The sequence below is a fragment of the Oryctolagus cuniculus genome, chromosome 7 (genome assembly GCF_051225735.1).
Source record: "Oryctolagus cuniculus isolate XC-2025 breed Fujian yellow rabbit chromosome 7, ASM5122573v1, whole genome shotgun sequence".
Lineage (NCBI taxonomy): Eukaryota > Metazoa > Chordata > Mammalia > Lagomorpha > Leporidae > Oryctolagus > Oryctolagus cuniculus.
The window spans coordinates 148,310,001-148,323,043 of record NC_142873.1 but is presented as its reverse complement, the minus strand read 5'-3'; the positions used below and the strand labels follow the sequence as shown (position 1 = coordinate 148,323,043).

At 56.1% G+C, this 13,043-nt stretch overlaps 1 protein-coding gene and 1 long non-coding RNA gene across 4 annotated transcripts in view; one reads left to right on the top strand and one right to left on the bottom strand.

Annotated features, from left to right (window-relative positions):
- Positions 1-13,043, bottom strand: part of TCEA3 (transcription elongation factor A3) — a 41,880-nt gene that overhangs the window by 3,061 nt on the left and 25,776 nt on the right. For both annotated transcript variants that reach the window (XM_089301361.1, XM_070079111.2), the window contains exons 6-9: positions 10,373-10,536; positions 10,166-10,221; positions 5,344-5,499; positions 1,923-2,069 (exon numbers count right to left, since the gene is read on the bottom strand). In XM_089301361.1, coding sequence (XP_089157487.1) covers positions 1,923-2,069; positions 5,344-5,499; positions 10,166-10,221; positions 10,373-10,536 — 523 coding nt within the window. The remainder of the gene's footprint in view (positions 1-1,922; positions 2,070-5,343; positions 5,500-10,165; positions 10,222-10,372; positions 10,537-13,043) is intronic.
- The window catches only part of LOC138850714 (uncharacterized), a 49,387-nt gene that overhangs the window by 30,986 nt on the left and 5,358 nt on the right, over positions 1-13,043 (top strand). Inside the window, exons 2-3 of one of the 2 annotated variants that reach the window (XR_011390857.2) lie at positions 9,718-9,754; positions 10,542-10,746. This is a non-coding gene — a long non-coding RNA (uncharacterized LOC138850714). Of the gene's footprint in view, positions 1-9,717; positions 10,082-10,541; positions 10,747-13,043 lie in introns of those variants that run through there. The other variant, XR_016211242.1, reaches the window with a different exon arrangement.

The window sequence follows — 13,043 nt, the reverse complement described above, 5'->3', positions numbered from 1 at the left end:
CCCCAAGTGGCCTCAACGGCCAGATCTGGGCCAGGCTGAAGCCAGGAGCCAGGAGCTTCATCTGGGTCTCTCAGATGGGTGCAGGGGCCCAAACACTTGGCCCATCTTCTGCTGCTTTTCCCAGGCCATTAGCAGAGAGCTGGATCGGAAGTGGAGCAGCTGGGACACAAACCGGCGCCCATATGGGATGCCGGCGTTGCAGGCGGCGGCTTTACCCACTACACCAGAGCGCCGGCCCCATTTCCTCATCTTCTTAACCGCATTACTCAGATGCAGGAACCAGCTTCCCACAGCACAGTCCGGCACTTACAGATTTAACAGCTGCTCTTCTGATTTTCTCTTCTTAAAAATGTTTCATTTGTTTTAAAGGCAGAAATGACAGAGAACGAGTGAGGAGACAGAGATTTCCTATCTGCTGGTTCGCTCCCCAAATGCCGGCAACAGGCAGGCGGGGCCAGGCTGAAGCCAGGAAGCCAAGAGCCTGGAAGCCCATCCAGGTGTCCCACATGGGGGGCAGAGACCAAAGTACTGAGCCATCCCTGCTGCCTCCCAGAGTGCACGTTAACAGGAAGTTGACCAAGTGGAGACTTGAGCCCCAAGTGTCCCAAGCAGTGTCTTAACCTGCTGGTCCTGATTTCCTAAGGCCAACCTGCTGAGAGTCACTACTTCTCTGGCATTCAGGTCTGAGTGACATCAGCGGGAGTCTGTCGTGGGAGGCATCTCTGGGGCTGGTGAGTGAGCCCAGTATTCAGCCTGGCCCGTCCTTGTCACTGGAAACGAGTGACACCTAAGAAAGGACAGCAGGTGGGTTTCTCTGGGGAAGAGAAAACTTGGCTACAGGGCAGCGGATTCCTGCAAGGAGGCGAAACACAGGAAGCACAGCGCCGCCCTGTGGGTGGAGGTGGAGCAGGTGCAGGGGTGGGGTGGGGGTGGAGCAGGTGCTGGCTCAACCGCGTGCCAATTCCTGAACGGGAATTCCCTGAGGGACCCCAGCTGGCGGGGCTGACTGTGCAGCCAAGACCAGACAGCAATTAGAGTCCAGGAACATGGCAGCTCCTGGGGCATGTGTGACCCAGAAACAAGATGGCCCCTCCAGCCTGCCACAGTGCCCTAGGCCACAGGACAAGGGCCTTCGCCCTCAGCACTGGAGGCAAAATCCCTCGGGCTTCACCTGCATTGCAGGCAGACAGGTCTGGGTTTGGGTCTGGCCACAGCGCCACCTCTGCCACCCTGTGCAAACCCATCTAGCCCATCTGGGCCTCAGTTTTGAAAGGCAGAGAAATGGGCAGGGAGAGAGGGAGAGGGAGGGAGAAAGAGAGAGATCTGCCACCCACTGGCTCACTCCCCAAATGCCCAGAGCAGCCAGTGCTGGACCAGGCCAAAAGCAGGAGTCAGGAACTCCATCTTAGTCTCCTGTGTGGGCTGGCAGGGACCCAAGTAGCAGGGCCACCATCCACCACCTTCTTAGGCACATTAGCAGGAAGCTGGACTGGAAGCAGAGCAGCCAGGACTTGGAACCGACACTCCAATATGAGATGTGGGTGCCCCAAGTGGCGGCTTATCCCATTGCACCCCAACAACCACCCCTAGGCCTCAGTCTCTCTCTGTGTATAACGAGGAAGCTAGGTTTCACATTGCTAAGGTTCCCTCCAGCCATCTGTGACCAGAGGTTCTGTGCCCAATGAGTCTGGTTTTTAATCTCACTGCTGGGCAGTCCGGGACACACTGGACACGCCTCACAGGCACCAGCTGGGTGACTCAAGGCACAGGTGCACCGCACGGTATTCATGGCTTGTCCTCCCTGCAGCCCAGGGAGCTCAAGTCCCATCTCCCCTCTGGCTCTTCCCTAAGCTTCGCCCTGCTTTCCCACCTCCATGCCCCTGCAGCCCCCTGCACCCAGGCCCTCTCCCCACTGCTGATACCTGGTTATAGGTGCAGTTCTTCTTCTTGCATTTGCTGCACTGGAAGAGGTCGGTGGTGGTGCCGCCGGTCTTGGCCATCTGGTGCTCGCGGATGGCCTCCTGGGTCATGGCGTTCCTCAGCTCCCTCAGCTCGTCACTGGCCATTTCCTGGAGAGAAAGGAGCCTGCTCATCAGGGCTGGGGTCCTGCAGCAGCCTGGCCCAGCCCTGTTTTCTAGAGAGCTGAACAGAGGAGGAGGAGGACGCTGGTTTCAGGACAAAGAGCCGGATGAAGGCCTGGACTCCTGGCCCTGTCTTAACTAAGAAAAGGCCACACTTGGAGGCTAGGGCTAGCCAGAACCTGGGTCTCAACTACCCATGACTCACTGTTGCCATCTGACCCCAGCAGGACCCCGAATCTCTCAGGCACTGAAGACACACAAAGGGCACTACTAGAGAATCCTGTAGGCTACTTGACTGTCGTGGACCCGCTGACCTTTGAGAAATTCCAGTCTCGATCAAGTCTGCAGAGGGCTGGGGAAGGCTCCAGAAAAGGCGCTTCTGTGGCCACGCTGGACCACGGGCGGCCTGATTCCACGGAGGCAGGTGTTGAGTCGCTGTGGCAGCTCTGCTTGTGGGGCCCACAGTGTGTTTTACGTATTTATTTTACAACAAAAGAATCGCGTCTCTCATCGGTGCTAAAGCGCTGGCTGCCCTTGCACAAGGGAATATTTGTAATTATGCTCTGTGTAGGGCAGTCTGCTGCGGCACAGTGAGACAGGAGGCCAAAGGAAAATGCGGCCCAGCATGAAGGACGTAGAGCAGGACGACGCCCGGGGTCCTCACCCTTTCATACTCGGTTAGATCGGGGGCTCGATGCGAGCTCAGTGGATGCTTGCCGAGTGCTCATGCCCTAGCAGGTGCTGTCCTCAGCGCTGGGTGAGCTGCGGACGGACAAGAGCCCCTTCTCAGGGTGCTGACGGGACAGAGGGAGGAGGAGGAAGAAAGGGGGCATCAGGCAAACAGGGAAAGAGACACAGAGAGGGAGTTGGGGAGACAGAGCTGCCATGGAAACCCCACCCACTAAGTCCCCACTCAGCTGTTATTTTTCTTATTGAAGCAAACGTTTGTCTATATTTTTTAAAAAAGATTTTTTATTTGAAAGGCAGAGTTACACAGAGAGGAGAGACAGAAATAGAGATCTTCCAGCTCACTAGGCTAATCCTCCACCTAGCGGCACCGGCACACCGGGTTCTAGTCCCGGTCGGGGCGCCGGATTCTGTCCCGGTTGCCCCTCTTCCAGGCCAGCTCTCTGCTGTGGCCAGGGAGTGCAGTGGAGGATGGCCCAGGTGCTTGGGCCCTGCACCCCATGGGAGACCAGGAAAAGCACCTGGCTCCTGGCTCCTGCCATTGGATCAGCGCGGTGCGCCGGCCACAGCGCGCTGGCCGCGGCGGCCATTGGAGGGTGACCCAACGGCAAAGGAAGACCTTTCTCTCTGTCTCTCTCTCTCTCTGTCCACTCTGCCTGTCAAAAAAAAAAAAAAAAAAAGAAATAGAGATCTTCCAACAGGTGGTTTACTCCCTAGTTGGCTGCAAAGGCCAGGGCGAGGCCGGGCCGAACCCAGGAGCATAGAGCTTCTTCCAGGTCTCCCACGTGGATGTAGGGGCCTAAGCACTTGGGCCATCCACTGTGGCTTTCCCAGGCATTAGCAGGGAGCTGGATCAGAAGTGGAGCAGCTGGGATTCTAATTCTAACAGTCGCCCATATGGGACGTCGGCACTGAAGGCCAGGGCTTCAGATGGGAACATTTTTCTGCCAAGGACCATTTGGCTATTTATAACATCATCTGCTGGCCATACAAAATGATAACTTAAAAATTAGCCTGCTAAGGGGCCAGTGCTGTGGTGCAGCAGGTTAAACTTCTGCCTGCAGCGCCAGCATCCCATCTGGGTGCCGGTTCGAGTCCTACTGCTCCACTTCTGATCCAGCTCCCTGCTAATTCCCATCCCTGGGAAAGCAGGATGGCTCAAGTGCTTGGGCCCCTGCACTCCCTTGGAAGACCCAGAGGAAACTCCTGGCTCCGGATCGGTACAACTCTGGCTGTTGCAGCCATCTGGGCAGTGAACCAGCAGATGGAAGACCTCTCTCTTTCTCTTTCTCTGCCTCTCTGTAAATCTGCTTTTCTTTTTTTTTTTTTTTCTTTTTAAAGATTTTATTTATTTATTTGAGAGGTAGAGTTACAGACAGTGACAGGAAGAGACAGAGAGAGGTCTTCCTTCCATTGGTTCACTCCCCAAATGGCCGCAACGGCCAGAGCTGCGCCGATCTGAAGCAGGAGCCAGGTGCTTCTTCTAGGTCTCCCACATGGGTGCAGGAGCCCAAGGACTTGGGCCATTGTCTAGTGCTTTCCCAGGCCATAGCAGAGAACTGGATTGGAAGAGGAGCAGCTGGGACTAGAACTGGCGCCCATATGCTGGCGCAGCAGGTAGAGGATTAACCTACTGCACCATGGCGCCGACCCTTGCCTTTCAAATAAATAAAAATAAATAAATAAATCTAAAAAAAATTAGCCTGCTACAGATTTATTGAATTTCAAGTTCCGCCTTGGCGGGGCCAGACCAAATGATTTTGTGGGCCAGATATTCCCACCTGTTTTAAACAACTCACACAGGAGGTACCTTTAAACAGTTCACGGAAAATGTGTGTTTGAAACCACTGTGCATGAATTTAAGACACATTTTTATAATAAAAAAGAAACTTGCTTTTCAATCCATTTCACACAAACGTCTTAAAGTACCCTCCTGTGTTAACTCATTTCATTCCTCATGAGCTGGCTGGATCAGCATCTACGTCCCACAGGTGGAAAGCACAGGTGCAATTCGAAGCCACGCGGTCTGGCCTGGCTCCTAAGCGTCTAACCAGTGCCCTACACTTCCTCAAACAGGTCCGTTCCCTTCTCTGCCCCCTTCTGATCCCTCTGAGCTGCGTCACTCTGTGTGGGTGCTGCACACATGTGGGAATGTCTCTGTCTCCCCACGGGGACTGCTATGCTGCCTTGGGCCCAGAGCTGGGTACAGGCCTCATCAAGAGAAGAGGGAGGCAGACGACAAAGCAGGGAGGAGCCGGGGCTCTGGGGCCAGTCTGCTCTTGGCTTCAACACTAGCTATGTGCAAGGACAAATCAGTTTTCTCCTTTGAGCCTCGGCCTCCTTATCTGTGAAGGGGGACAGTGAACACTCCCACCGTCTCACGGTGCGGAGACGCAGCCCTCCGCAGAGTGCTTGATGCTGTGTGTGCACCATCCCGATGTCCCAGAAACCCCAGGGCAGGCCGGAAAAGCGCCCCCAGGCTCATCTCTGCTGGGGTACAAGCCACAGCCTCAGACCTGGGCAAAGCTGGAGGGGCCTCGCCTCCCGCCCACCGCGCCGAGGCCGACGCCCTCACCTCTGCCGTCATCTTGGCGATCAGCCCCGCAGAAATGGCCCCACTGAGCACATTGCGCCTCAGGCCGGGGTTTCTGGGGTCCTTGAGGTTGCTGATTCGGCTGCGCACACGGTTCCGGTACTTCATGTCCGTGCCCTTGAGCTCCTGGTAGATATGTGATGGGGCCAAGGGTCAAGGGTCAAGGGTCAAGAAGCCAGTAGGAGGGGCACAGAGGGTGGGAGCCTTGCTTTGGAGACCCTGGGCCAGCTCTTCTTATTGGACTTCTCCAGGGGTCAGACTCCCCATGTGGGGGTAGGGGGTGGTCTCACTGGGGCATCTGGGGTCAACCAAGTATAGGGACAGGAAACAGCTCCTGGGGGAGATCAGATCATAGAACAGGGACCCTGGGCACAGGCATCCTGGGTTTGTCCGATCGCCGGGGAGGCACACGAACTCTCTGTGCCTCAGTTTCTTATTTATAAAACACAGGGCTAGGGCCGGCGCCGCGGCTCACTAGGCTAATCCTTCGCTTTGCGGCGCTGGCACACAGGGTTCTAGTCCCGATCGGGGCGCCGGATTCTGTCCCGGTTGCCCCTCTTCCAGGCCAGCTCTCTGCTGTGGCCAGGGAGTGCAGTGGAGGATGGCCCAAGTGCTTGGGCCCTGCACCCCATGGGAGACCAGGAGAAGCACCTGGCTCCTGCCATTGGATCAGTGTGGTGCGCCGGCCGCAGCATGCTGGCCGCGGCGACCATTGGAGGGTGAACCAACGGCAAAGGAAGACCTTTCTCTCTGTCTCTCTCTCTCACTGTCCACTCTGCCTGTCAAAAAATAAAATTAAAAAAAAAACAAAAAAAAAAAAAAAACACAGGGCTCTAAGGAGGAGTCTGTGAGCTCAGCTGCAGGAGGCTGTAGTGTGGTTTCTGGAGGGAATCAGATGCTCAGAGCCGGGGGCTGCGAGATGACCACAGCTCGCGTCGGACAGGGCCCTGGAGACAGAGTCTAGATGTCAGCGGCTCTGAGCAGGACCGCAACAAAGGACTCACTGCACTTGGCCCAACGGGGTGTCTCTAGAACCTAGATCTCCCCCCGCAACGATGTCCACCAGCACTCCCAGCGCCCCCACTTTGGGAACTGCTGGTCACAGTCACTTCTCCCCGCAACAGCTGAGGAAGCTGAGGCTTAGAAAGGACGAAGGCTCATGCTCAAGGTCACAGCCAATTCCGGGCAGAGACAGGGCTGGAAGCCAGACCTCTTCTAACGGTACTGCTCGCCACCCCCAGCAGGAAGCCACTGCTGGGCTCCAACCACTGTCCACACACTAACTCCTGGGAAGGCTCCCTCACCCCAGGGGTCTTCCTGGCCTCCCCCCACCCCACATCCCCTGGAGGAGTTCAGCAAACACTGAGCCCCTGAGCCAAGGGGAATCAGGAAGACAAAGCCGTGGCTGGGAAGCGGCGAGCCCAGGGAGAGGCTGCAGGAAGGTGGGGAAGTGGGGCGCGCCGGCTTGCCAGGAGAGCGGGACGGGAGGCGGTGCCAGGCCTCGCTTCTGGGACTGACGAGTTAGTGCTGTCTGTACAGTGAGTGTGGAAAGAGAATATACCACAATGCACTGGAAACCAAAGCAGGTGCCTCCAAGTGGGCCATTTGGGTTTCTGCAGTGTCCGTTGACAAGTGGGGGCATCAGTGTTTCCTGACTCCTCCACTTCCCAAGATCACAGGGAGGACCAAAGGGAGAGCAGTCTCGGGTACCACCAACCTCAGAGGGGCGTGTGTGCCCCGTGCATTCCCTGCGAGGGCACTTCAAAGAATTTATGGAAAATGGAATTAAAAGATAAGTCTATTTTGATGCAAAATTTTTTTGAAATCTAGGCACACGCAGGCTCTTCATAAAGTCCCCAGAAAATGAGAATTAGAAAGAAACTGGACAGTTTCAAAATTTTTTGCACCAAAATGAACATCTTTTTTGAAAAAAAAAGTATACGTATTTTTTTGACAGACAAAGCGACAGATAGCAGTGTTAGTAAAATGGTGCAGTCTTATCTATGGTGCGATCTATACCCTGACACCATCCTAGGCTCTAACCCCCTCCCCATTGCTGGCCCAACCACCGGTGTCAGCCCCACCCCCATCCTAATGGGATTCGCTGCTCCTGCTTCCCTGCCCGCCCTCCGGCAAAGTTTTAAAAGGACCTGCTCCTGAACACGTGTCTCTCTCTGTCTCTTGATCTCTCTCTCTCGCTCTCTCTCTTACGCTCGCCTTCTCTTTTTCCCTCTTCGCCCCTTCCCTTCGCTCTGTCAGGTTTCCCCCAGTACACCCTTTCCCTTACTCCGCTGTCTGGTGTGTTTTGTGGTGGCCTTACAAGGAGAGACAGTGAGGAGGAAGCACCTGGCTCCTGGCTTCGGATCGGCCAGGACAACCCCCCCACCCTCCCAGGAGAGGTGGGGGAGGGTACCCAGTGCAGCTGGCTGGCCAGCACGGGGCAGGGTCACAGAGGTGAAGTGTGTGTGTGTGTGTGTGTGTGTGTGTGTGTGCTGGGGGGAAGGGTGTGTGCGGAGGTGTCTCAATCATTAGGCTGTCTGCTACAAACTTATCTTCTTATTTTCTTAAAGTTTTTATTTATTGGGGGCAATGCCGGCATCCCAAAGGAGCTGGACCAGGTTGAAGCCAGGAGCCAGGAGCTTCTTCTAGGTCTCCCATGTGGGTGCAGGGGCCCAAGGACTTGAGCCATCTTCCACTGCAATCCCAGAATCACTAGCAAGGAGTTGGATTGGAAGCAGAGCAGTCGGGATTCGAACCGACACCCCTATGGGATGCTGGCATTGCAGGCAGTGGTTTAACCCACTGTGCCTCAGCGCCGGCCCCCACAAACTTATCTTTTATTTACATTTTTCCACAAGATTTTTTGAAGAACCCTTGTGTTGGTCCAGGGTGGCTGCAAGGAGGACAGGTGTTTTCTAGGACACAGAGCATTCAAGTCCCCAGAGTTATCCTCCCCCGGCTCAGAACAGAGCTGAGGGGCTTGCTGGGGCTCTGACCTCCTCTCCTTTAGAGGGGGGGGATTTGGTGCAGGATGGAAGGAGGAGCAGAGGTGGGGGAGCGAGGGAGGTGGAACTACGTACTGGGCCATCCACTTTCAAACTGGGCTCGAAGGCAGAAGAACCTGCTTGGAGGCTGGACTTCGAGAGAGAACGCAGGAGAAGCTTATGATGGTCTGGCCCCGTCATGCTCCGTGTCCCTGAGCTAGCAGCACTTAGGGAACTGTACTTGTGGAGTGCCGCAGTATTGTTGCCCACGGTTACACGATGGTAGGGGCCGGGCTCTGGCCTCGTGCTCAAGATGCCCAAGCTCCCACTGCGGCACCGACTCCCAACTCCGGCTTCCTGCAGACTCTGCGAGGCACCAGGTGATGGCTCCAGTACTTGGGTCTCTGACACCCATGTGAGACACCCAGAGTGAGTTCTAGGCTCCCAGCTTTGCCCTGGCCCAGGCCTGGTCGTTATAGGCACCTGGGAGTGAACACAGTGGATGGGAACACTCGGCCTGTCTCTCCTCTCCTCGCCTCTCAAACTTAAAAAAAAAGCCAATAGAGGGAAAGTTGCAGGAACTGCACAGGTGGATATCAGGGTGGGTGCTAGACGGGAGAGGGAGGCAGGCCAGTTTGCTGTCTGCAGACTGGCCCCTGGCCCTTCTCAGGCAGCACCCAGGGGCCCTCCAAAGGGTCCTTCCCCCTCTCCCCTGGGGATTGCCTCCCTCCCTCCACACCTCCTTATCTCTGACAGGCAAACCTTCCTCTGCAGTAAAAGACATTCCATGGACCCACTCCCAGGGGGCAATGTGGTGAGGGACTGTTTTCTCCCAAGCCCCACATCTTTTGGTGCAATGGGCCAATATCACCGGGGCGGACTTCCACAGTCTGCACATGGCCCCTTTGAGACGGGACGTAGGAGAGGGACATAGAGAATGAGTTCAGCACATGGAGTCCAAGGACCAAGGCTCTCAGTCCAGCTCGGACATCCGGTAGTTCCCAAGCCTCAGTTTCCCCATCTGTCTCATGGAGGGAGGGAGTGCCAACTACCTGGTGCACATCAAGGAGTCAAAACTGGAGCCGGAGCTGGCGTCGTGGCACAGCAGGTTAACCTCCACTGGGATGCTGGCATCTCGGATGAGCACTGGTTCAAGTCCTGGCTGCTCTGAGCAGGCAGCAGAGGACGACCCAGCGTAGGCCCCTGCCACCCACCTGGGAGACCCAAGATGGAGCTCCCGGCTCCTGGCTTCAGCCCAGCCCAGCTTCTGCTGTTGTGGGCATTTGGGGAGTGAACAAGCAAATGAAAGCTCTCTCTCCCTTTGTCACTCTTTCAAATAAATGAATAAATCTTTTTTTTTTTTTTTTTAAAGGAGCTGTTATCATGGGAGGATGGAAGAGAGGGAAAGGGTAGGTACGTCCTCTCTGTGGACCCAGGAGGTAACAGCATGACCAACCGAGACAAGGCGTCTGGCCCAGCAAGGAAGCCTCCTAGGTCAAGAGTCACTCGTGCTGGGTTCTGATCCCAACTCTGCCATTGCTATGTGAGCTCTGGTGAATGGCTTAACCTCCTGAGCCTCAGCCACCTCACCTATAAAACTGGATAAAGCAGGGAGCCCAACTCAGAGTCGTTCTCAACAAGGAAGGAGGTCCTGTTCTACAGCGGCTGAACAGGCTGGCAGGTGCAACACTGACAAGAGATGTTAGCTAGGATGAGGGGCCCTGGGTCAGAGCAGGGAGCTGTCCCTGGGTCCCCGGCCCTCGGGAGGCTGCTCCAGGACAGCCCAGACACCCGCAGTCGCAGCACAGCTCAAGGATATGGTCTTCGATTTCTGAGGCCATCTTGTCACAGTTGACTCCATAGTCCTTGTAATCATCTAGAAGAGACGGGGAAACGGAGGCATGAGCCGGACATGACCTTGGCAGTGCTGCCTGCTTGTCCTGGGGACAAGGCCGTAGCTGTACTGCCCCTCACCTGCCCGCCCGTGGGCTCCCCCTTCCCGCCCATCCCCAGCTGGGCCCGCTTACCTTCTGCCTTCAGGGCCGCAGACAGCATCTCCACACACTTGTCCCGGACGGAGTCGCCCGTGAGATAGCAGGGGGCCAGGAGGCAGACGGAGGGGGCGAACGTAGGAGTGGAAGGGCTGCTGGGCGTTTTGGGGGTCTCGGCTTTTGACTTGCTGCTGTTTGATCTGAGGGTGACAGTCAGTAAGAGACATTGTGACGTCAAGTGAATAAAGGAGTCATCGAGTCCTGTTCTAGACGCTTCCTGGATGGCTTCCTCCAACCCCTGTAACAGCCGTAAGAGCCAGGGACCACTTGAAGCACTCGATGTGGATCGTCTCATTTCATCCTCCTAACAACCCCACCAGGACGAAGCTATTCCTGTCCTTATCTTAGAGGTATGTTTCAAAGTGCGTTTTACCTATTATTTCTTTTTAAAGATTTATTTATTTCTTTGAAAGTCACAGTTACACAAAGAGAGGAGAGGCAGAGAGAGAGAGAGGTCTTCCATTCGCTGGTTTACTCCCCAATTGGCTACAATGGCTAGAGCTGTGCCGATCCAAAGCCAGGAGCCAGGAGCTTCCAGGTCTCCCACGCAGGAGAATAAGAGAGAGACAGAGAGAGAGAGAGAGAGAGAGAGAGAGATAAATATCTCCTATCTTCTCATTTGTTCCTCAAATGCCCCAACAGCTAGGAACAGGCCAGGCCAAAGCCAGAGCTAGCAACTCCAGCTGGGTCTCCCATGTGGGCAGCAGGAACGCAAGCACTCGGGACATCACCTGCTGCCGGCCAAGTGCGTTAGCAGGACGCTGGATCAGAAGCACAGAGTCCTGGGACCCGAACCAGGCCCTAGACGCAGGGGTACCAAGCAGCAGCTTAACTCACTGCACAACACCTGCTTCTCAACGGGGATTTGAGAGACAGAAGCACTTACAGAGATGCTGGGCTCAGGTCACACATCTGAAGCAGAATTCAAACACGGGCAGCCGCACCCCCGGGGCACCCATGCTCTTAATTAATCCCTGTTTCTACTCGTCCTAGAACAGCTGAAGAGTGGAGTCTGCCCATGACCTCCTTGTCCCCAGCCTGACTTTGCGTCCACTGTGTCACCAGACGCCCCCGGAACCCTGGGGTTTTCGTGTTCTCTACGGCCCTGAAGCCCCTCGAAGGGGTGTGTGTTGTCACAGGGGAGGTGAGCTGGGGAGAAGAGCTCTGCCTCATAAGGTCCACGTTTTCAGTTCCTAAGCATTTACCCCAGAGGAATTCCCTAGCTTTTCTTTTCCTTTCTTTCTTTCTTGACAGGCAGAGTTAGACAGTGAGAGAGAGAGAGAGAGAGAGAGAAAGGTCTTCCTTCCGTTGGTTCACACCCCCCCCCCCCCAAGTGCTGTTACGGCTGGCGCGCTGCGCCGATCCGAAGCCAGAAGCCAGGTGCTTCTCCTGGTCTCCCATGGGGTGCAGGGCCCAAGCACTTGGGCCATCCTCCACTGCACTCCCGGGCCACAGCAGAGAGCTGGACTGGAAGAGGAGCAACCAGGACAGAACTGGCACCCCAACCGGGACTAGAACCCGGTGTGCCGGTGCCGCAGGCAGAGGATTAGCCTAGTGAGCCGTGGCGCCGGCCGGCTTCCAGATATTTTCAGCACAAAGTCAACCCCACACCAAGGCCCTGAAGCAGCCCCTCTGGCCTGCTCCTCTGCTGTGTGGCCTCCATGCGTCAGGGAACAGGCACTGCTTCTTTCTCTTCCTTACACTCACCCATCACTCCTGCCACTGTGCCTTTGCACTGGCTGGTCCCTCCTCCCAAGTCTGGTACCTTCCTGCCGGTCAGGTCTCAGCTCAAGGTCACGTCCTCAGGAGGCCCTCTCTGCACACCTTGGCCAAGGCAAACCGTGTCTGTCCCATGAAGTCCCCTGCTCATCACCTGACTCCTTTCCTCCTGGCACTCCTCCAAGTTCTATAATTAACTTGCTCTGTGTTTACAAACACCAGCTGTGCCACCTCCAGACTGCAGGCTGCACCTGCCACAGGCACCTGACTCCTCTGTTGAACGAATGCATGCGTGATGAACTGAGGGAGCGGCCAGAGAGGGGAAAGGCACACCTTGGGGGTCCAGGCAGGGCTGAATTAGGGCAGAGAGACCGGGCCTCTTAGAAAGCATGGAGGCCCCGTCCTCTGGGCTTAGGGGGATCCGGCTCCCGGCTCCGGCAGCAGGGATGAGGCCTCGCTGACCTGTGTACCCCACACACCTCCATGCCTGGGGCGTGTGGGAGGAACACCGCGGGGGCAGCCGGCAGCGTGCGCGGTGACGGGGGCACAGTCACGACCACAGCAGGGATTGCGGTCACTTCTGGAACACTCACAGGGGGCGCTCTTTATTCACTTGTAAAAAGATGTGTTTAGGGGGCCGGCACTGTGGCGTAGTGGGTAAAGCTGCCGCCTGCAGTGTCGGCATCCCTTATGGGCACCGGTTCAAGTCCTGGCTGCTCCACTTCCGATCCAGCTCTCTGCTATGGCCTGGGAAAGCAGTGGAAGATGGGCCAAGTCCTTGGGCCTCTGTACCCATGTGGGAGACCCAGAATTAGCTTCTGGCTCCTGGCTTCAGATTGGCGCAGCTCCGGCCGTTGTGACCATCTGGGGAGTGAACCAGCGCATGGAAGACCTCTCTCTCTCTGCCTCTGCATCTCTGTAATTTTGC